General features: G+C 40.4%; 1 protein-coding gene across 1 annotated transcript in view; it reads right to left on the bottom strand.

Moving 5' to 3' along the window:
- SAMSN1 (SAM domain, SH3 domain and nuclear localization signals 1) overlaps nt 1-24,807 on the bottom strand; it is a 35,138-nt gene that overhangs the window by 1,752 nt on the left and 8,579 nt on the right. Inside the window, exons 2-7 of the mRNA XM_084226483.1 lie at nt 16,552-16,623; nt 15,817-15,972; nt 13,740-13,860; nt 12,220-12,371; nt 9,470-9,676; nt 7,842-7,992 (exon numbers count right to left, since the gene is read on the bottom strand). Of these exons, the coding sequence (XP_084082609.1) occupies nt 7,842-7,992; nt 9,470-9,676; nt 12,220-12,371; nt 13,740-13,860; nt 15,817-15,972; nt 16,552-16,623 (859 nt within the window). The remainder of the gene's footprint in view (nt 1-7,841; nt 7,993-9,469; nt 9,677-12,219; nt 12,372-13,739; nt 13,861-15,816; nt 15,973-16,551; nt 16,624-24,807) is intronic.

The following is a 24,807-nucleotide window of genomic DNA, read 5'->3' as shown; positions in this document are numbered from 1 at the left end:
TTCCACCAAGCTTAGCTTGATATCCAGAAGGTTATTTTCCAAAACACAGAAACCTCAGAGGAAGCTAAGATGCCTAATTTCTGCTGTATGGTTTTTGAACACTGTTCCAAAACTAAGTAGAAGCAAATTATCTTGCAAATAATTTGCCCTTGTTTAGCTGCTGTATGACTAATCTGTTCAAATTCAAAAATCTGGAACTCAGTGGCAGTATCAACACACCTCTCAAGAAAAGTTCAAGAGAGGACAAGTATATGATGACTCTTATGTGTACTGGTTTTAAATTTCCTCTTCCTGTTTGTTCTCTAGCTGTGAAGTACATGTTCACTCACAGTAAATTTCTTAAGAAAGTAAGCTATAAAATATAAATCTTTCAATTTTTTCCTTTTTTTCTTGTGCTGTTACCAACCACCTGTAGCTGTAGTTTTACTTCAAACTGTATTTGGCTTTCTGAACAAAGTATAGGGAACACATCTCAGAGGAAACAGATGGTTTTGATCCAGATTTTTAGCCCTTCAGAAAAATGGAACCTTTTTTGCAAAGTTCCCTTCTTCCACTTGTTTTGTTACTCTTTGGTTAAACAGTCAGTTCTGGATCTTTAGTCATGTTTAAACTGTCTCAATTCAAGTTCAGGCAGAATGGAAGTCCGAAGACATGAAGGATTTAATGCTGTGTCAAAATCTACATCTATTTTAGTTCCTGGAATTTTAAAATTTCCACAAAGAACATTCATACTGGCTTTTATTTCAATTGAATTGTTGGAAATTATATTATTTGGTAAAATGGGAAAGATTTTTGATTTGATTTTTCTTTTTTCTATCTTGTATTGAATTAGAAATGAAAGACTGAAATTTTTCACTCCTTTACAGTGAAATGGAACAGTGGGAGAGTTTCTTTGGAGACCTTTTTCATTGTGTGAGATTTCAACAACCTTCGCAAAGCATTTTGATTTACTGAGAAGCATTTTGAGGTCTTGATGGAAGTCTTGTAGATTTGTTTGGCCTGATTAAATCTGCTTAATATTTTCTAACTTCCAACTGCCTAATGAATTGAAAAACTTAGCTGATTTTGTTAAAGAATACAAAGTTGGGTTTTTTTAAGTTATTTTTTCAATGAAGTCTTAGGCTATAGACGTAACCAGATGTATTTCAAAGAATAATGAAAAAAATTTCCTTTAAATATTTTCCAAGGAATAAAAGTTCCACCTTGTTCTCTAATAAATTAATTAATTGCACTTGCGTGAAAGAGCACACGTTGCAGCAGGTTTAATTGATATCTCTGACTGTTTGATCTCCTTCTCACTTTACAGAACACAGTTTGTCATGTCAAATGTTATCTCTCTCTTTGCAGGGAAAATATTTGATCATGTAGGGTCCAATTGATTTCTGATTGAAGTCAGGAAGGGATCACAAAGGCATCGCACCGGCGAAGGAATTCCCACTGCTGTTGGCAGTGACAGAAGTAATTCAGCACAAAAAGCAGCGATGCCCCAGCAAAGCCTTGTCCTGAGTGTGTCCCCAGATCCCTGCAACACCATCCCACCTTGGGCAAGCCCTGGGGCAGAGGGAACCGAGGCTTGTGCAGCACCGGGAGCCCTCCTGCCTCCCCCTAATCCCCGCGGCCGCCTGACGCTGCTCGCTGCCCTTTCATCTGCTGCTCCAGATCATCTGCTGCCCTGGCAAGCACTGACCTAAAAAATGCTAATCCTGTTTACGTTTTCAAGGTCAAAGAGGGGCCCCCATCCTCTTTGTTCTACAATGGGAAGAAGACCGAGTAGCCAGTGGATTAAAAGGAAAATGTGGTTTTAGTCACTGTATTAGTGCCTTGTAACTGGTTGTCTATATAATCTAAGCAGTTCCTATGTGAACAACAGATCCTAATTTTTTTTATCAATGTCTCCCTACTGTGTTTCAGGGGAAAATGCACAGAAAAGCCTGGAACTGTGATTTCTTTTTTCTTTTTTTTTTTTTTTTTAATCTGAATTTAGGTCAATTGAGAAAATGAGACATTTCTATTTAGAAGACATACATATGTGTAAAATTTCCTGTAAAAGTAGTTGATTTTTCTTACATGAAAAATTGAAAACCAAAAATGTTCATGTATTTGAGACAGTAGAAATGTTATATTTTCTATTTTTCATTCTAAGCAGAAAAAGTTGGAAGAACACCCCTCCCCCTCCCTCCATTTTTATGAAGAAAAGACTATAAGCAAAGTTTGGTGCCTTTTTTGCTCTTTAAAAAAGTCTTTAATATTATGCAGTAACTACTAAACCATTTGAAGAGGATCTTGAGTATTATAAAAATACATATCGTGCAATTTTAGAAGTTGCTTCATGACAAGAGCAAAGGAACTTTTGCTCTTTTTCTTTAAGCTTTTGGCTCTTCTATTCCATTCTACTTAAGTCCTTTCTCTAATGTGTACATGCTCAAGTTCTACATTAGGAAAGGTGGGTTTGCTGCCTTAATCTTTTGGGCATCAGAAGAAAGCCACGCTGCACAGAGAACAGGAATTGATAAAATTAAACTGCCGTTAGATGTTGCGGAATCATCAGAAATAACTATCTTATCAACAAATGGAAGTCCTATCATTTTTCTACAGTAAAGCAGTTTCACATAAGATAAATGGCTCTCAGTCACTGTTGTCTATGATATGGCCAGAAGAGCCCCAGATATGCATCATTTTGACACATATATTCCAGTATTCTTTTAGACAGTCGGATTATATTCAGACTTCTGAAAAAAATGTGAGGCCTTTAGCCTTGGTAAGAGATGTGTGATGCATCCCTTATCATCCTCACTACTTAGACCTTTAAAATGAGTTTTTGTTATTCAATGACTTAGATGTGCATGACACGTGCAAGGATAGATTTCTTTTTTTCCCTCACCAGCGCTTTTCCCCTTTCTAATGAGGTTAAAGTCCTGATTAGGGAAGCACTTTAAGCTTGGGTTTAAGGGAATTCACCTCAAGAATGCACAGAGGTCACTCTAACTCCTGTGCAGTGATGTCAGTTTAAACCAGATGAGTGGCAGGAGGCTTGGATTTTGTCTTGGACAAAAGGAAGGTGACCCAAGTGCAAACCAGACTTCATGAGTGTGGTCTCTGAGAGTTTGTCTTTGTGGGTTTTGTCAGCTGGGCTAGGAGCACTGGGCTCCTAAGTGCTTTAGGCTGAATCACTCACCTGCCCTCCTGGGAGGGGCAGCAGTGCCATACTGAGCAGCACCTTTCAATAACTAAAGGCTCAAAATCACAGAATGACAGGATGCTTGCAACAGACCTCTGGAAATCATCTGGTCCAACCCCCCTGCCAAGGCAGGGTCACCTGGGAATGTGTCCATGTGGGTTTGGAGTGTCTCCAGAGAGGGAGACTCTGCCCCCTCTCTGCTCTGCATCCCTCAGTGTAAAGAAGTTCTTCATGTTGATGTGGAACTTCTTGTGTTTTAGTTTATGGCCATTGCTCCTTGCCCTGTCACTGGCCCTCACTGAACAAAGTTGGTTTTGGAGGGTGAAGCCAGAGCTCCTATGTGTGTACCCAGGCCATGTATCACCTGTACCAGTTAGACCATCTAAGTGTGAAAATGAAATGCACACAATGCATCAAACTCAGAAAGGATCATTTGGGAGCAGTAATTCTTGGAAAAGATGCAGAGAAACCTGAAGAGGTTTGTGCAGTACTTTGGGCATTCAAAAGACTAAATATTTTGTGGATATTTAAAGGTACGGAACTTAAAATATTGCGTTCACTGAAATCAGTGGCACAGCTTTTGTGGGAGGAAAAAGTTATTGAACTCATGTGAGAACTTGTGGTGAAAACAGAAATGAGAAGCTTCTCTTTTTATCTAAAATCTGGAAGCAAACAGATGTGCTTGAAAAAAAACCAAAGTGAAAAATGCTAATACTCATGCAAGGATGAACTTCCTTGGGAAATCTGGAAATATTGTGTTGTACCACAGTGCAGAAGGGGAGATTGTCTTTGAGCACTATTTGACCTTGACAAGATGCTGTGTGATCCCATGTATTGAAAGGCACTGCCCAGTGTAAAATGGAACTCCTGGTCCCTGATTCTCACATAAGGGATGTGACTGAGAACTGAAAGTTGTGTCCTTATCTATCTCCAATGTTGTGGTACAAGAACAGTAAATAAAGAGAAAACCTTATTTGGTATTAGTAGTGGAATCCAGAGTATGATCTGCACTTATATATGAAAAGTAAGCTAAGGAAATGGATTTGGGGAGATAAGTGTAAAATAATATCCCCAAAATTGCACATATTCACCTTTTGGGGTTTTTCCATAAAATGAACTGTATGCATATATCCAATGAAGTCTAATTTAGCTTGGAATAGCTTTGGACTAGTGTAACCTAGTGGATTTCAGGGATGACCCTCTTGATTTAAATCATCTATGTGAGAAGAGAATCAAGCCTATTTTTTTTGTGTCCTGGGAAGCGGTCAAGAAAAGAAGTTCCAAACTTCTTTTATTACTTTATTCATTAACCATCCAGCAACTGCTTCGCTTTAAAAATAGCATCCTACAAAAGCACAGACATCCATCTCCTGTCTAGAAGCCATCTGGGAGAAGAATGGAAAGCTATTAAGAAATACTTTATGAAAAAGCCTTTTTTTTTTTTTTACCTCACAGCCATGAATTCATGGAAACCAAGACTTTCGCCCCAAATACATAGGTTTGACCAACTTATAGAAAATCTAAAAAAATGTCTGAGAAGGGGGGGAAGGTCATGAAGAGCTTACAAATCCTTGCAGTTCTAGGATAGCCTTGCTACATGAAGTACTTGAGGATGATGAATTTGGGCCTTGACTCCCAGGAAAGGGAGGAAGAAGATAGTGCAGTAATAGAAAGAAAAAAATCTGCTTTAAAAACACTCTGTGGTAGCAATTGCTAAATAAAACTTTTTTTTTTTTAATTCATAGTATAAGATGGGTAAAATTTATTCCTTCAAATTCATTCACGTCTAAATCAAATGTAAGTTTAAAAAAATGTCACTGCCAAAAATCCTGTATTTTGCATGGCTTAAAGTAGCATGTAATGTAGAAACTACTGCTGCAGGTCTTTTGGTTTGAAAACTCAAAAAATGTTTATTCTGCGAGATGAATTATATACCACAAGTATGTGTCATGAAGAAATTACTTAGTATAACATGCAATAAATGTCAAGAAAAAGCCAAGGAATGACAAAGAAATTAAAAGCCTTGTAAAAACCTCTGGACATCTCACAAGATCAGATTTCACATTAAAGAAATATGAAATCTTGTTTTACTGCATTTATAGGAGGGTCTAGTAAAATGAGGCTATATTCCAGCACACTTGGTTGTTCTGAGTAATGGCAGTGCCACAAAAACTCAGAAACCTTTGTATTTCAACTCTGGGCCATACCTGCCTCTCCACCCATTAATCAAACACGTGCTTCATGGAAGCATGAATGGAATGCAGAGACATGGAAGTCTTCCAAGCTCTGTGAGAAAGATGGGCCTAGAACAGTAAATACAGTCTATGGCCTTAGCTTACCTTTTCATAAAGCTTATTTTTAAAAAGTGAAATTTTTACCTGGAAAGTGCTGAAATTCTATCTAGAATTCTCTTGGCCAATAAACAGATTACATTGTAGCTGTGGGTAATTATGCAGCTCACTTCTAAGCAATGCACAAAATCAATTTTAATTAAAAAATCATTTATGCTGGACTGAGCCATGCCCATTTAGGAAAAAAAAAATATTGACCCAGTAAAGTTCAGTCCAGATGCAGAATTCACTTTCAGAGTAGCACCCACCTCTTTCAACCCAATTTTCCAATGTGATTGACAGAAGGACAAAGAGGTCAAATGATTCGTACAACGTCAGACTCATGCGGAGCTTATCCCCAAGATCATCTTGACGCCCTGTCTTTTGTTATAACAACTTAACAGATAGCTACTATCCATTTTGGTCTTTAGGATCCTCCTTTCTGGAACAGGTTGTTCAGTTCTCTCCCCACCAGTCATGTGACAAATGCTCTGATCCCTTTGCAACCACACACAGCAAGGATTCAAGAACTGAACTAGGACAGCATTTACTCATGGCTTCCCTTAAAATATACATGAATCTTACCAAATTTAACTAGACTTAAATGAATGCTTACAGCTGGTATGACACAAAAAGATGTTGTGGTTCTGGTCCCTGTGAGCATTCATAAATTGTGGGAAAATTATTTGATTGGATTTGAATACTGGAAAGATTTGCTGTACCTATCTAAAGTGCACGTGAAACAAATATTCATTTCATCTCTTGAAATAAGGCTACAGTGCCATCACTGATTCTGTAGCATGGACCCCTTTATAAGATTTAATGTTATTATTCCCAGAGCTGTTACAGGAATTTGAACTATTAAACCATGCAGACAGCATCAGGGACACTGTTTTGCCTGGAGAAGTGACTAAATCCTATGCTGCCAATGTAGGAAGAACCCAGATTGGATAATAAGGGTGAATATATTAATTTTCAGAATATGGGACATATAAAGACCTTAGGTTTGGTTCTTGCACAGGTGCATGTAGAACATTAGGGGTTAAGACACATTTAGTATCAAAAGCTGCTTGCTCTGCTTTTTGTTACCCAGCAAATACGAATAGCAAAACATACTCTCACCACTTCAGAACAGTTCAGCACTCGTGTGGTCTGTTAGAAACCAATTTGTTTCAGTTTGGCTTTCACACCTATGCAAAACTGCAAAATTACGATCTAGCATTTTTCTTTACTATTTTTCTGGTATTAAATGTGGGAAAACATTCGCAGTAATAGGTGCAGAAAGCACAGCAGGGCTGGTTCCCACAACAAACACACTATACTCAGTATGTACATTTTCAGGTGCCTTCCTGGCAGATCCCTGCAATAAAACTTGTGCAAAATGTAACCCTTTTCTTTTCTGGATTCTCTCTTTCAATCATTGCTTCTACATAGACAGCCCTTCAAGAGTTCTTTTCAAACCTGTCATCTCACAAAGCTATAGACCAGAAAGAACTTCTAAACCTGGAGGGCAAAGAAAACCTTTCCAATGGCACTCCAACATATTTGCAAGAGCCTTTCACTGGAAGTTGAATAAGAACAGGAACAACTTAATGTACAAATGGGGTTCCAAAAAAAAGCCCAAGCATTCAGAAAAAAAATGGAAAACTATCTACCTACTGAGGAGATAATTAGTGGATGCCTGAAAAAAATTGCTTTTAAACTATCTCAGGAAGACATTGTTTATCCTTCTCTCTCTTTTTTCTGTGCTTCTCAATTGGAAGTGCACATTTGATGACATGACAGCTCAGCATATGGGGAGTATGCACAAATATTAATGAAGATGAAAACCCCTCCTGTTTTGGCTGAGTACCTAATTAAGTAGGTGCTTAGTTGTAGTTTCTAAAAAATTGACATAAATTATTTACAATTCAAAGTCAGACTGGAAATATCATTAAAATATCATAAGAAAAGCTTTTCCTGTTCTCTATCCTAGCTTCTCCACTCCCCACAAAAGGAGCAAGTGAAGAAAACAAAATCATGACCAATACGCATGCATATACACACCCCAAATGTTCAACTCTTGGAAGCTCACCAGAAACAGAAGTTAGATTAATTTTGAGAGAAGAATGCAAACCAGCTTTTTTTTTTTTTTACAATACTTTCCTAGCAAAAAAGCTAATTTGGATAAGGACTTAAGTGTGGGATGAAGCAAGGGAAGGAAAAATTTTTAATTCTCTGCAGAATGTTGTTTTAAAAAATTAAAGAAAATTCTTTATTGGAACTGTTTGACCTAAGCTCTCTTTTGCTTAAGATACTAGGGCATATACTCTTGAGAAACCTTAAACACTTACTGTCACAGTCCTGGAGATTTTCAATTGCTGATAACAATCTTGCCCTGTCTTCTGGGTTAGAAATATTTAATTCAATAAGGTGGCTTTCGTGTAGATCCTTTAAGTCCTCTAGAGTTTCATAGCCATTCAGCAGGAGGGTTGAGGCATACTCCTACGAAAGGAAACAAGCAAATCCTCTCATGGAAACAAGCATTATGTTCAGTAGAGGAACAGGCACAATTTCACTTTTTGGCCAGGTTGAAATGGGCTCTGTTCTCCAGTGCAATTGACTCACCTTTGGCAGAGCTGGAGAGCAAGAGGGAACAGAGGCAGAGATGCCTGGGAGTGCTCCTGGCCATGCCAGCATCTGTGCCTGAGCTCCCTAGCACAGCCCACCAGCAAACAGGACCAGGGCAGGGCTCTGTCAGAAATTGTTTCATTTGCTGAGTGTCTGGACTTTTGTGGGTCACTCCATGAGTGTCTCCCACGCAGAGCCCAGGAGGGGCTCTGAGGTGAGGAGTGCTCTGCCTTTTCACGGGAGGAACTCCTCAACACAAGCAAGGGGAGAGGCAGAGCGAGCCCTCAGCCCTGCTGTGTCACACAAGGTCCCCCTTCAGCTGTGTGTCAGCTCAGTACCAACCTCTGTGCACGCTCCAGGGAAAGGAGTGTTTGCATCAGCAGCAAAGCAATTACCCTTATTAAAAATGTTACTTGTAAATCATGACCTCATTACACTTTGACACTCAGTCAAGATCTAGGGTTGCAGAGAGGGAGAGAGGCACAACATGAGCCTGGTGCAAAAATGCTATTGCTCCCTAAAGATCACAAGAAATGAGAAACACAAATTCTCAATTTTGGCTCTGGAGTCAGACTGCAGACAGTGCATACTGTCCCTGAAACGTCCACAGCCACACATCTCCTGTACTTAAACACACAACAGCAGTCAGGCTGACCTGACAAGTCACCAGGGTCCCTCTCTGAGTGGAGGAGGTAAAATGCAGCTCTATAAGCCACTCATGGGGCCTTTCCTGGTCTCAAAAACTGAGAACCAGACACAGTTAAGGGGTAAGGGGGTTTCACTTCAGTATTTAATAAGGATCCTTATTGGTGCACACTTCACCAGGGTGGAATGTGACACAATGCACACACACCACTGATTTTATGTAATTTATAGACCTTACAAATCAGCATATCTAACAAGGATGCCCCAATGGGAGGCCTGGATGAATGGTGTGATATTCCCCCATCCATGGAATTCCCCCCTGGATGGGCTGAATCTCTCGTTTTCAGGATATTTTCTAGAGAGGACCTTGGTTTCCCAAGATAGTGTAGGGTTTTCTGGCCTTCTACCACGAGGTCTTTAGGATGTTTGGTTTCCTGGCCAAACAAAATACTGGGACTATGCTGTTGTCAGACATAAGGAATTACATGTATGAGGTTACATAGAAGTTATATAAGAGGGATATAAAGAAAAGGCAGAAAATCATCTTGGCATCACTCACATCAGATAAAAGACCTGAGGTTGCTTTGCTTTGCTGCCATCAAAACTGCTGAAACCTGCCTTTCCCCTCCTGCCTGTAAATGACATTCAAACCCGAGCACACAGGAAGGGAACGTTTCAAACGGAGCTGGGAAATGCCTTGGCTGACCTGCAGGTGGACACATTCCAGGAGCTCTTGCAACGTTTTAGGCTTGGTCCTTTTGCTTCCTCTGTGTGGGTTTATCTTTCTGGGTGCAGCTTCTTCTTCCAAGATAATATCCACATAAATGAACTTGAAATTTCCTACTTTGTTGTTCAGCATGCCTGTCCATATGCCCATGGGAGTTTTGCAGATGATATCTATGATGTCTCCTTTCTAGAACAATAAAAAAAGCACACCACTGCTTACACCTCTGGTTTGTTATATGTAGCTTTTCCTCTATGGACCAAAACCAGAACTAGTCAGTGTGAAGTAACTTTTTTTAATTACCTTGATTTAGTGCCTTTGCTTTTATAAAATCCCAGGAAAATAATTACAGAAAGTGGAGCTAGCCCTTATCTCCAAACCTTTGTGAAGGAGAGGTGAGCATAAGCAGCCCCTCTCACTATTTTTGTGCTTCACTTGGTCCCTGAAAAGGGATAGGGTTGCATCAGCAATTAACTTTTGTCATGGGCAGGGGGCATAGTTGTGGCAAAAATCAAGGGATGACTGTAAGGTTATTTTCAAAATATGTGCCATAGCATTTATAGAAATAATCTTATTATCTAGCCTCTCAAGGGTCTCCAAAAACAGACAGCTGATCTATGTGAAAGGTGGACTCCTACCCATTTTACAGGAAAAATCACTGGCTGCATTTGTCAAAGATAATAAAGAACATTTAACTCCCTTAAATATGGGTGCTTAAAAGGATGACAACACAGCTATATCAAGAAGGTTTTTTGGTGAAGGTGCTCACAGCCACACTGTGGGAACCAAGGTCTCAGCTCAGGAAAACAGTCATTCTGAGTAACTCTCACAGTAAAAAGGCTCTTACAAAGTCATGCACCCTGCACAGTTTGCTCCCAAGGACCTCAAAAATGAGCCCTCTCTTCTTGGCACGCATCACAGAAAAAGGCTGAAAGCCTTTGAAGAGTTATCCAACAAATGCCTGCTTGGTTTGGGATTCTGTTACAAAGTTAGAAATCAAACTCAGTTTGTTGAGATGTGTCCACAGCTCCATGATGTACATCTTTTCTGGTCTGGTCAAGGAACAGCAAGTCAAGTGGTCGCCCTCGTTTTTGTACAAACCCGAGTACAAAATTGACTGTGAGCTGGTGACCTGGTTTGGTTAGAACATGGGGCTCAGAGCTGTGAGCACATTTGAAATGGAAACTAAACAAACATTTATTTAAAGGCCTACAAGCACATGTTATTCTACAAACACGTGCAGGCTCAGGAGCTTCTGATGTGGATGCAGGTCGGGATTAGGCAGTGGCTCCAAGCCAAGCTGCAGATGCACTTTGAATTCAGATTCAGGGTACTTAAATTTTGTTTGATAAATACAGGGGATTTCAACCCCAAGTATCAGCTTATAATACACCAAAATACACCACCCTAATGACTAAAACAGAAACCTTTATGAGCCAGCAGATATTTGCCATTTCATGACCAGTTAAATAGTTAAGACTTTTAAATTGCATTAAAAGAAATGCCCTAGGTGTGGGTGGAAGTGGAGGGCAAATGCTGAAGACTGCGAGTACCAGCAGAGCAACAGCTCTCATGTAGGCCAGAGAGGAGGAGAGGGAGTCTGTGTGAGATACAGGATTTGGCAAAATGAAGAAGCTGTGAAGAAGAAAAGAGTCTGAAGGGCTGAGTTTTAAAAGTAATGTTCAAGTGGGCCTCTGTTGTTCTTCCTCACTCACACAACCCAGACACCCCTTGCCATGTCTGGGCTGAAGAATGTTCACAGCTCAAACATAGGCTTAAAGAAAAGTTTAATGGAAAGGCAAACTGCTTTTATTAAAGGCAACGGGTGCCACTGAGCTTTGGATATATCCTAGTTGTGACTGGGAAAGCCTGGGGAGACAACGTCACATCCCATGAGATTTTACTCTTCCTTACTCCAGTCCATGTCTGTGGGAAGCAACTCTGAGGAAGGCTGGGGTATGTAGGGAGATACCATGAAGGGGTTCCTACCTGGAATCTGTGCCTTAAAAAGCCTTTAGCAGCCCTTGGCTTTGCAGCCTTTTCTGAACTAAGTCCTTATAGAAGCATTGCAAAACCAGATCAGCCTTGCTTTTAGAGTGTTCTGTGGGAATCCATAAAATCAGAGAGTTTTAAGAAGGTGGTAAGAAGACAAGCCTCAGATACAGCAGAATTGTGAAGTGCTAAAACAGCAGAAAAAATATCTAAGTGGTAGCGAAGACATGGGAGATAGAACAATAGAGCTGTGTAGTTTGGCTTTCTAAGTTGCAAAAAGTTTATTTTAAGTAAATATCTAGAAGGTTAAGTATGAATAGTTCTCTGTGCTTTGTCTCTTATAAACTAGCCATTGTCTGCAAGAATAGGCCAACCAAAGCTAGAGGTGCTTAAGGTGATTGGATAGAACTACTGTCAGTATGCTTTTGCTCTATGTAATTGGCTAGGATGGCTTTATGATATGTTGTAACATTAAGTTTCTTTGGCCTGCTGCCTGAACAGCGAGCTGTTAGCATCTCTCCATTGTCAAAATCATGTAATGAGACTGATGCTGAAAAATAAATAGCTCAAGATGCTTGTCATGGTAGCCCCGTCCTGTTCGTGTCTGTATACGAACTGCTGGCGATACGTTCCACGTGCTTAAGTAGGTAAAAGAATCATTATTAAATGTATTATTTACGTGTTAAATGGTGGCCCTGGCATTGCTAGTGGGAGAGAAGGAGCCCTGGTGTCTGTCTCACCTTGATTTTCAGCGAGTCAGTGTCATAAGGACTGGGTGTGAAGTCGGTGTGCACTTTGGCTCGGCCGCAGAAGGGGCCGTTGTAGGGGACCTCGTCGTCCAAGCGGAGGCTGTCCCTGTTGCTGGTGCCATCGGAGCAGCTGGTCACCCCACCTGGGAGAGAGGCACCTTGAGACACCCCTGCACCAAATGCCCAGACATGCAACTCTGCACAGCAGCCCAAAGGAAGGGGTTCAAAACCACAGAATCAGAGACAGAGCGTTCCAGGAGAACTACGTTCAATAAAAATCATGCTACAAGAGACAGAACAAAATGGGCAGGAGATCTTTCATTAATATCTTCCCTAAAGTAATCTTTTTCTGGTGATGATACTAATAGACTATGCATTTTATTTACAGACTTTTTGAAATATCACCTCTGCAGATTAATAAAATGTACCCTAAAAGTGCAATTTAAGGAATTAATTCTGCTGAACTTCTCCTGTTTATTCAGAGAAATGAAAACAAGTACTGTAGAAGTTATTTTATTTCATTCCAGAGCTAGCTGAAACATCAAAGGAACCTGCATTGCAGAGAGAAATTTTAATCTTATCAACATTTCTGCCTGTCATTTTATCCAAGTTGAGCAATAAAATATCAGCAGAGTAATTCAAGCAAATTTGAGCAAGCTCTGCAATATCCCATCCAAATATGTTTTTAGATAAGAGCAGCAGTGTATTGGAAGTAAACTCCCATATACGATTTTCACAAATCACGTCACAGAAAATGATCATAAAAACAGTTTTGTTTGAGGTGATTGCTTAAGTGCACAGTTCCATCTCAGGGCCAGATTACCTCTAAGTGCAAATGGTTTGGACTGCAGCTCCAGTCTGCACTCAGGGCTCAGGCAGTGCCTGCAGGGTGGCACAGCAGTGTAACCAGGGACAGCTGTGGCCTGCCACCCAGCAGATATCTACAGCAGGGCAACACAGAGAGAGGTGGAGGCACATTTCTCAGCAGACTCTCCTGCCCTCTGACCAAAGCTACCCTGATGGGGGAGGGGTTTCAGTGAGTTTCAGGTGGGCTGTGTCTCTCTGCATCAGGTCCCAAAGCTGCCAAGTGAGACCCACATCCCCACCATCTCAGGGAGGCTTTGTCTGCCCACATCTCCCGGGCAAAGGATGAACTCACAGCCAGCCCACCAGGAGAGGACACTTGTGTGGCTGCACCCAGTGATTGCAAACCCAGCACTGAGGCAGTGATAACCCCACAAAAATTTGTGGTGTATATACCAGCACTAGGCCCTATAATTAATGTTATTTTTTTTTTCTTTAGCTAGTATTTCACTCTTAAAAACACTCCACTTATTTCTGGATAAATGTTATGCTAGCTGCTACCCATTTAACCAAATTACACTTTTGTCTGCCAGAATGAAGAGGTCTCTACCATCACATTTTTGATCACCAGCTCTGATTCCACAGACATAAGCAATAACTATATTGATCCAGGGACTGAATAAGAAATATAGGTGTCTTGTACTTACTAGATGAGCTCTGGCCACTGTTCAGACTATAGAGACTTTCCAAAGAGTCACTGGTTTTTAGGGAGACCTTCTCAGTGTTTGCTCCACCACCAGGATCACTGTCATCTTTTCCCTCTTCACTCTTTAACACAAAAAACAAATGTTAGCCCCCAAGAAATGTGTTTTAGAGAATGTTTTGTTTGTTTGTTTTAAAGCATCATTGGTGATTAGCTCATTGCTGCACTTTATTAAGAACTCCTTTGTGAGAGAAGGCATTTTTTGAAGTTAATGCCTGCTACTTACCATGCCCAACAATCACCCCTAGTATTTTATGATCCTGGAGAAATTCCCTCTTTTTTCTGCCCTACTCACTTCATCCCCTCCCTGCTCAAACAGCTAAGCCAGGAAGACTGCAACACACTGTGGGGCAAAGCTGAAACTTCTGACAGGAAATTTGTGGGCAGCCTGATAAGATTTTGACTGCTCAGAGAAGGAAATATAAAGCTCAGCTCTGAAAGCAGGTGGTGAAGAGCTGGCTGGCACAGCTGTGTTTCACACTGAGCTTGGGAAGGTGGTGGCTGCTTGGTGGCAGGCTGGGGACGGCTTGCAACACTGGTGTGTTCTAGCACCGTGCTCACCACACTGCCCACGTTCACCCCGTCCTCGAAATCCAGGGAATTTCAGAATTAACGGCTACATGTTTCTCTTACAAAGTGTAATGGTGTATGAAATTGGCCCCTTGAGTTTATCCCAATTAATCACACCTCAGGAATCACAGCCTGTTCAAAACAATAAGATCCATATTTCAGTCACAGTTAGGTTCGAGACGATGTAGCAGATAAATTAAATAAGGATGATCTTTCAAAGGGAAGGATTTTTCAGTACAATCCATCAGTTGCCAGTGCATGTGATATCCTGATGCAACTGAAACTTCCTTCAGCACATTGTATTTGGGGAAAAATTAGTTATTCACCTATTAGATGATGAAGCAAAGATGACAGTGCACGTGTGAATTAGAGACCCATACAGGTACATATTAGGCAGAGCAGTAAAATGAAGAACTGTACTGGTTTTCAACAAGAATTGTGCTTGTTACACCAGCCAGCAGCATAACAGAATAATCAGGAGGCTGGTATTGATTGTCATCATCTCCTGCAGGAAGGAAGATCATGCTACATGTGTGTCCAACCAGATAATCCATTGAATTTCTGTCATGGGAATTGTTGCTTTAAATGTGCAGAAAGGAAATATAAAAATATGATATAAAGATCATCGATTGCCCTTTAGAAAAAAGAAATAAAAGAAAACTAAACTAATGAAATACAGATCCTTGTCTTGGTCCTCCAAAAGATTTTTAAAGGTATCCTGTAAAAAATTATTTTCTACCTGTGACATTCCTCATTGATTTTCCTTACATACCTTATATTTACACGTGAGATAGGATGCAGACTAGATAGATTTTTTGGGGGATTGTTAAGTATGACAAGTTTTTTTTCCCTATGGTTTTAAATTTTGGAACTTACTGATACAAAGTACTGAGAAAACAGGGTTTTCAGTATGTGCAAGATTATGGTTTTTATGATTAATAAAGATAGTTTCACAAAGATTAGATAAGGTAAAAGGAGATAAGGCATATGAGTTGGAATTCTCTAGGATGCTGGCTGACCTTTACAAAGTGGACTTCAGAAATAATTCTTGTATTGGGAGATAAATTCTTCTAATGAAGCTTTTTGTACACACAGAGCACCAGACTGATGATGGGGTTCAACCATAACTCCCTTAAGTCCATATGATGAAGGTTTTTTGTGCTCATACACACATGCTCATACAAGTGCTCCTTGATGAAAAAACAAAATTAAATGAAGTAAAATTCTTATGGCTCTCTTGGGCCCTTACTGTGTGATTTGTGTATACACAAAAATGCACATGAAAGAGAAGACATACCAAAAGCTGGTTTAATTCAGTATGTGTTGTTACCCTGGTTTTGTGGTTTGTCACAACTAAGGACAGTAGAAACATGAACAGAAAAAATGCACCTAATATTTTTACTACTTCACATGTATTTCCAACAAACACGAGGCTCTTAGGCCGTATTTACCATCTCCTCAGACAGTGCCTTGATGTATTTTTTGCCCATCTTTTTCTTCATGGTAAGTGAAATGGCTCTCATCTTCTTACTCAGGCTTCCTCCGTTGTTTGCTGCTTTGATTTGTACTGCTTCCCCAATGTCACTTATAGTCTCCAGCTCAGATATCTGTTTTGAAATCAGAAAGTAAGCAATAACTCACCACGAAAATAAAACACAGCAAACTGAAGCAGAAATTACAGGGAAATATTAAGGCCACTAACACAGTTAGCATGACAATATTCAGTCATGGCCATTTTCCTTGGAAACTGTGTATCTAAACAGGTTTGCAGTGCAATACTCTATGCATGAATGACAGAAAGAAAATCTATTTTATGGTAGGTAATGTTGTTTCCCATTATTTATTGTCCCTAATATCAATAAGAATTGAGGGAATTTTTGCAGAGGTCTTGAAAACAAAAGTGAGACATCCGTGGGTTACTTGTTAAGTGCTGGTTACTTTGGGCATGCACCAATGTGAAGTGCACTTTTTTTCTTTAATTGTTTCTATTTTCACATCAAAGTGCCAAAGTTTAGGTGTGATTCTCTTTTTTTTTTTTTTTGTCAAGGCCTCAATCACTGAACAGACACAGGTATACAAGTAAAGTTCTCAGCACTGCAAAATTTACACAAGAGCTTCCCAATGTTTTTTGCATAACTGTCATGGGAAAGTGAACTGCAGAAATTCAAACTTGGTGTTCTACAGACCTCAGCTGAATCATCTGTCTTTGATATCGAGTGGTGCCTGAAACGGTCAAAGCTCCCAAAGCTGCTTGTGCGCTGCAAAAGAAGAGAAGACAAACCTTGACTCACTGGTGCTGTTCTGCTTTCTTCTGTTATTAAGACTTAAAAACTGTCAAGCCACCTGTTGGTGTTAAAAATCCCTCCCATATCAGTGGGCCATCAACTGCTGCATCCAGCTAGAAACAAAATATGAGGTGACTGTAGGGGAAAAAAATTATGACTGCACAGGCAGAAGTAGAAAAATAAGTAAGAGAAACAATACTGCTTCAAATACTCATTAGGTAATGGATATGATTATGAGTTCTTCTGCATCTGTTTTGCATTACTTATGTATGCAAATAACCATGCATTACTTGCAGGTAAGAAAGACTTGTTTATGAGTTTCAAAAAAAAACGGTGTCATCGTAAATATGATACAAGCAATAGACTTGGTTGTGGTGGTGTAAATTGTGGCAATTTATACAATGTATTTTTTGCAGCTGGGAAGACAATTTATGATTCTTTACCATCAGGAATGAGCAAGAACTGCTGAGGATTATGAATACGTGTTGTCCAAAACGCACACATTGCAGAGGGAGTAAGTAACAGGATAATCAGGCAGGCCTCGTGCTTTTCTTCCCAACTTTCCAATTAGAAATCCCAATTTTTAAACATAGATGGGTACAATTTTCTGCCATTCCACAGCTTTACTTGGCTTAGCAAAGCTACGTCACCTGAGGTGTGCATTAAGACACAGTGAATGGATTGCTCTGCCTTCTCGTTCCCACTCTTTCTGCATGTGGATAAGTGGCATGGAAAGGAGGGAGGTGGCACAGCAGATTTTGAGGAGTGGAGTCATACAGAAATACCTGTCAGACATGCTCAGGCAGAGCTGCCTGACACTGCACTGCCCATGGGGGCAAAATGCATAAAATCAGCATTGATGCCAAGTCTGGAGTCCCTTTAAGTGTGGCACTAGAAACAGCCAGAATTTGGACATCTATTCACTCTACAGTGTCCTTAAGAGCTTGTTTTTATGTCTTCACCAATAGTCACTGCTGGATCTAGAGTGGCTTGGGTTTTTTTAAGTACTTCCCTCTTTCATACTAAATGAAAATCTTTAATGCACTATGAGAGTTCTTGAGCAGGGCTTTCTATTATACATGAGGAAATATAACTCAGTCTATTTTTGAGTATTCAAAATCCCCTCATGAGGAAAAAGGCACTGAACAAAATAGTAAACCACAAAATAAATACATTCTGTCTGATTTAATAAGCGATTTCAGAGCATCTGGGCTACAGCTTTTCCTGCACTTATTCATCCTTTAGCCTTGCCCATGTGATTTCAGCCAAACTAGTTCCTTGTTCCATTGCTTCCTTCCCCCACCCCCAGCCACATGAGTCATATTTTCATCTCCCCCAGATTTCTGAAGCACCCACTGTGCACTCTTCACCTGGCATCTCCAGCTCCCTCCTTTTGCTGTCAATCCAGGAACTTCATAAAAGGCTTGTGAGCTCCTGTGGGAACTCAGCGCACTTCTCCTGAGGGCCAGAGCTACCGAGAGAACCCTTGGGGAGCTCGGGAGCCTTGGGATGTTGCAAAAAGTACCTGGTGGCTCAACTTTGACCCTGCAAGAGATGTTCCACCTATATGTGGGGACATAAGAATCACTGGCGTGTAAAAGATATAGAAATAGAACATTTATAAGCTTAAGCACAGTTTTTAAGATTTGGTACAGGGGGGGTTAGAAAAGAACAAGATGGAGGGAGTTAGAGCCTGCCACATGGTTCTTCCTCCTTCTTCTTGTCTTCCATTTTCCGGGTGACGTAGGTATTTTTGATAGGTTTATAGTAAAGGTACACTTAGTAATAAAAATTATAAGTATTGGAGACAAAAGATAAATATAGTTTACGTAGACTTTGTTATAAAAAGAGGTGACCGCCCTGTGGGCGGTCAGAGTGCCTTTGGCTGCCTTGCTGGTCAGACCCCGGCTGGGCAGAAAGAAAATTTTTGTAGATAAGAAATAATAAACAACCTTGAAGACCGAATCTGAGAGTCCAGCCTTGTTTTTTGGAGCCCGAAAAGCGAGCCCATCTCACCCTTGTCTGGGCAGAGACAAAAAACAGCCCGAACCCGGACAAGCTCCCACCTCTCCTATTGCAGAGTTCCAATCTTCTCCACCAGGCAAAAAACATTCATGAGGCAGCCTCAGAAGCAGCAGAGGTAGAACATCACTTGGGCAACCACAGAGGAGGAGCAAAGGACTGGTTTGGGAGCCAGTGCCCTTGTCTGCCTTCACAGTGCAGGCACACTTAGTGCCAGAGAAATCAAGGAGGAATCCCTCCTTGAGGTATTTCCCTGTTTTCCCCAAACTTATTTGTTAAGCAGTTCTGCCACCTCTCCCAAAAAATGAATGTGGGAGCCTGAGCAGAGTCAGATGGAAGAGAAAAGCCTACCCATATTTTGGCTCCATATTCTAAGCAGTGCAGCTTAAAAGAATAATAAGATCCTCTTTTCCCCCCTGCCCTATATTTCTGGGCACATCTAACCTGAAAAATATTTCCAGCCAAAGGTTATTTGAAGAAACTGACACAGATTTGTGAATATTTTTGGACAACTATAATGACATTTACTATTCACTGAGGGGAAAATAAAAAAGAAACTACAAAAATCATTCTTTATTGACTGTAAAATCTCTGTTGTCTAAACACTGGTTTATTTGTTTTGGTTTTTTTTTTTTTCATTGTGGAACTGAAAATTACTATTTGAATTGTACATTTAATTTTATCTAAAATTCCCATCAAGAGCTTTGCTATTAAGTAGATGAAGAACATCCTGTGACAAGGGGTTAGCTCAATAGTATGATATAAAAACACAGCCCTGAGGATTATGGTTCTATTAGACAGGATTAACACCTTTGACTAGCTTGTCAGCCCAGCCAAATGTGCCCTGCAGCACAGAGCAGGATGGAGAAGGGAGCCTGGGATTCAAAGCAATACTGGGAAGGGAAAGTATCAAATTGTCTCAGCAATCTCTAAACATACACTGACCTTTCTGTTGCATTCCAACTCTTCAATATGTCTAGTAGGAATAAGTGTATATTAAAGTGCAGATGTGCTGGAAATAGTTTAAAGGGAACAAGAGGGAAAACATTGTTTAGTGTTGGTCTTACCTATAAACACTTGAGCACAGTTATTCTTTTCTGACCCTCGAAACAACCTTATATCCTACGCGTGCAGGAGCCTGGGGCTGTTTGGTAGCGTACTTCAATGTTGCTTCATCCTTATTAAATATTAATAAGGGTTACAGGATGATTTCCACTGTTCTAGATAATGGTGTTGCTGCACTGGAGAGCACTGAATAGGGCTGCTTCAGCAGTTCTCTATACTAACTTTTTCCATTAAGTAATCAATAGGCACCACCTTTTAAAAATGTATCCAACCCCATTATACTGATAACGAAAAGCAGATTTAGGAGCTCCTGGCTGCAAAGGGAATGGGACTATTACTTTCAGTAGTGTCAGTCACTGCATTAGTGTCAGGGAACACCTACTTTGTGAAGATATGGACAGGCCTTATTTCCAGGTGAAGGGAAGCTTTTAAAGTAAATGCAAAGCTACTAAGAGAAAATACGCTATTGACTTTTGATACCAGGATTCAGCATCCTATAAAGTTAAGTGGTTTTTCTGGCTCAATTCATGCAAGAGCTACCCAGGGATATGTTAAGCAAATATGAATTTGCTCAGTAAAATCTAATGGAGGCATGGGCAGAGGGAGAAACAACTGTGTTTTCCCGCACAAGGACTGATCAAATAATTTCTATAGATCAACGCATTAACTTTCATCTCTTCCCATTCAGTATTCCAAACTAATATATTAGAAAATATCAAAGACACTTTTCAGTGTTTGAAAACCTTCTTCCTTCTCCTATATCATTTATTCCCTGCAATCCAGGAATTTTAAATAATCCTTTTAAAGGGATAAGTGCTATGTAATTGTTGTTTATTTTAATTTGGACAGTCTGCAGTTGATTGTCTGGTTTGACTGTAAATAGCCTATCATTTTCCCTAGAAAATAATATGGTATGTTATGCAAATAGTAGGACAACAGCAGGTTTTGCAATCCATGTCTTTCTGTTATGAAACATCCTTCCCTTGTAGGACATATCATAGGAGAAGTAAGTTCTTGTCTGTGACAAACTAGTCCGAGCTTCCCTGTGTCTAAAAACAACCTTTGAGCCAAAACTGACTGCAGTTATCCTGATAAATAATAATTATGGGAGATATTCATCCCATATTTTTCTTTGGACAATTCACACTGCTCAGCAATGTGGTTGCCTGCTGCCATAAATTCTGGCCCGTTATATTTTGCTTCAAGTCCTATTCAAAATAGCTTTTAAATCCTGCCTGTGTCAAAGGCATTGTACTGACCCTCTCGCACAAGTAAATCTCTTAAAATTCCTCCATGCATTTTAATTTTTAGCTTCCATTCATCCTTAGACTACCCAAACCATGTAAGCTGTACAGGGGCAAGCGTGGACGCTGGAAGTAATAAAAAGGGAGCTCAGCGTGTTGCTCAATTTCCCTGCCTGCCACAGACACTTGTCTTCTTCCCTCTTTTTTGAGAGCAGATACAGCAGCCCTCAAGAGAACAGCCTGTTCTTGCTGCTCTGATTGATGGAGATAAGTGGAGATCAGGATTTGATTCATTTGTTCTATTCCCTGATGGTTCTAGTCCCTTCAGAAGGAGGAGACCACTCTGAGAATGAAAGAGTTACCAAGGAGGGATGCATATTTCCACTCTGCTAGCTTATCTTCTTGCATAGATAATCAAAAGAATGGTCTCCTACTTTCCCAGATGGCAACATAGCAATTTATAGCTTTTTGGATGTTCTGTGGGAAAAAAACCACACAAACCAAACACCACCAAAAAAAATCCTCACTTCTCTATAAAGAATGAGAATTTGCATAAAAGATTTAGTGACTCTCCAAAGGGTAAGGGAAGCAACAAAAGAGAAAACATCCTGACCTCTGTACCACAGGGAATTTTTCCTATTTACACATTAGTTACACATACAGAACTTCTGACCACTAACCAACACATTAATATAACTTTATAGCCCACATGAAACACGGCCTAAACCTTGCACTTCACCAGTCAAAAGCAATAAAAAAGATACAGCTTGTTCCTGCTAACTCAAATAGAGCAATCTACTGAAATGGCATTTTTAACTGGCTTAAAAATGACTCTATAAAAGACTGGTTGTTATCATGGCTTGGTGTTCAGTAGCTGCATGGAGGTGGGGGAGAGAGGGGAGCAAAGTGGACCTTGAACAGAACTGCCACCACGAAGCCTCAGATCCAACACCCTAATTTTAACAGTGGAAAAGGACTGGAAAAGCAAAGCTGAATTTAAAAAACGAGCTAATCATAACTAACACTCCTCAGGTGAACAAACTGGGCTCTCCAAAGTAAACACTGAGCAGCTGTTTTATCAGTGCCTCTAAGTGGTACCAGCCTCGGTCTCTCAGCCCTGACTCCCTGCTGACACCAGGCACGTAGTTCCCAATAACCCAGCCAGAGTCACCACTGGAAACCCAGGGGCACCTTGCCCTGGGCAGGCACTGGGGCAGCTGAGAGAAGGGCAGAGCTGCTGTTCCTGAGGTTAAATGAGAGTGGGATTCTTTGCAAGGTCTGTAAGTCTTCCCCTGGAAGGAGCAGCCACGTAGGACATCTGAGCAAAGAGACAGTTTTGTCAGGCAAAAGAAAAAAAAGTGCTGTGTTGATTAAACAACTTAGTGAGGGACTAAAATAAGGAAGCAATTTAGGAAACGCCAGTCTTAAAGCTCGGAAAGTTTTGTGCAAGTGAGTATTGCAAAATGTGCAAGGGGGGGAAGGGACCTGTCTCCACTTTCTCTAAATGCACATTGACCCTGAGTTTTGAGCACCATCATTCCTGCCCAGTTGCTGCAGAGCACTCTCAGTTCCCAGTGAGAAAAGTCACTCCAAGTGCTCCTCTGGCGGTCTGTCCAATTCTGGGAGTGTGCACACAGGTATTTGCAATAATTATGTAATTAAGGCTTTATTATTTATATGACATTTAATTAAAAGTGACTTTCAGTGGCACACAAAACCATGAAAAGAAAATGACTTTAAAAAAAGGTTAAGGATGTGTGACAAACTCAGAGGAGCTATGAAAATGACAGCTAAGGATTTGGCATGATATGCACTTCCACCTCCCTGCTATCCTTTTTCTACCCTTCATTTACACATGGGCAGAAACACCGAGGGATGAGCCTTGAAATCCACCCTCCACAAAACCAACACTGCAGTAGAGGGGAGCACTGCCTGAGTAAAGGCTGGTTAAACACTACATAAGCATTGCAGGCTTTGATCTTTAATCCCTTAAATACCAACATCTTTCCTCTCCTGAAACTTCCTCCTCTTCAAACCCGCTGAATTCACAGACCAATTCTCACATTTTAAAACCAAATCACCTAGCAGCTTCAATTAAAGTCCTTTCCCTGCTTACTTAAACAGCATGATTTTAATAATGCTGTGTGTTATCTAGGTCCTGACCTTGCAGGGTTTTGCTGGGTTTCCTGTGTGAGAGAAATTACTCACACGCATGTTTGCCTCAAGTGAAGACAAAAATACATATGCCTGAAGAGGGGCTGAGAAGAATCCAGCCCCAAAGGTTCAGTTTTACGGGGACCCCCAGGCTGGCCAGCACACCCACAAGAGGGGCAACCAGCATGCAGTGGCAGAGGAGGTGGGAACGTGGCTGTTCAGTGGAAGGTGTCCCTTCAAACGACCTTCCAGACAAAAACAAGATTAAAAAAATAACCTCTAAGCCACGGTCAAGTCTGGCTGTCCAGAAAGCTTGTTTGTTCTTTTTCTGAAGAGTAAGCAAACTTCAGAAAGCCCTTACATGAGTTTCACTGCCCTACTGCAGCCTTACCCTTGACAACAGGTAATGACCAACAATAAGCTAATTCTAAGAAACTTGGGGGAGGGGGCTAGAAAGAGAGTTAGTTTTTATTACTTTTAAATGAGTGTTTGATACATCATCTCGGTTCCTCTGATTAATGTTCGCAGCAAACTCAGCCATTGGAGTTGTAATGTTTCTGCAAGCTTCCCTACAGCAAAGCCCAGCCATTAATTCAGTGGCATATGTCAGCTCAGCAGAGCAAGGTCACTCTTCTCTTTCAAGGGGAACCTTTTTAGAAATAATAAAACTGACAGAAAGTTCTTTTTTGCATGCTTTATGTCACCTGAGGTTGAGTGCTGCAGTTAATATCACAGAGCTTATAAACATTCCCATCTTCAGCACTCTCCAAACCCACCGGGCTCTTAGAACCTCAACATTTTCTTTTTTTTTTTAGTAATATAGTGACAGCTTTATGTGGGGCAGATATACAGTATGTAATCCTAAATGAGTAAAAAGTAAGTAAAAAATGAACAAATCTTTTCTTGGGCATTTTAGAGGAGAAATTTTGGAAGACACTAAGGACTGCTGATACTGCAGGATATTAGTGCTTAGAGAAAAAGATGTGGGATTAGGGACTTTATCTCTGTGGATGCTTGCATCTTTGGATAAAGGGAGGAGATTTTAAAATGCACCAGTCCACCCTGTTTCCATTTCACTGCTAACTGATACTGTATAGGCATGTGATGTAAAGAGAGCCCAGATTTAATTGATCTATTATGGAATGATTTTGAATTTGTAAGTAAAGATGTCCCAGTCATCTGCTATGATAACTAATTGCAACTGGAACTTATTTACCGGGGTACAAATATTACAGAACATGATAAACAAAATAACTAGCTGAAGAATAAGATCCAAACAGTAGGCCATTTTTCCCCCTCATTATCTCCCTTCAGACATCCTGACTACACTTGATTAATGAATCCATAGTGAGATTAGCTGAAATTGCCTTAATGGAGATGCACTACAGTAGAGAAGCAAAATTCAGTGCAGTATCTATCATCAGTCACTGTGAATTTGAGTGCTTCATCAGATCTATCTGTCCATTTATTTAAATCATTTTTATATTGAAAAACAAAGCAAAAAAAAACCAACGAATAAATAAAATACTAGGTTCATTAGAGTGGGCTAACCTTTGACTCCTTTGAGATGTAGACTAGGGTCACCATTTTTGCTCTTTCTTGTGTCCTCCCTTGTCAAATGGCTGTGTTCCAATGTTGGCTTGTTGTCATCCACAGGCCAAAGTTATCCTTA

The sequence above is a fragment of the Fringilla coelebs genome (genome assembly GCF_963513975.1).
Source record: "Fringilla coelebs genome assembly, chromosome: 2".
NCBI classification, from domain to species: domain Eukaryota; kingdom Metazoa; phylum Chordata; class Aves; order Passeriformes; family Fringillidae; genus Fringilla; species Fringilla coelebs.
This window is presented reverse-complemented; position numbering and strand designations above follow the sequence as displayed.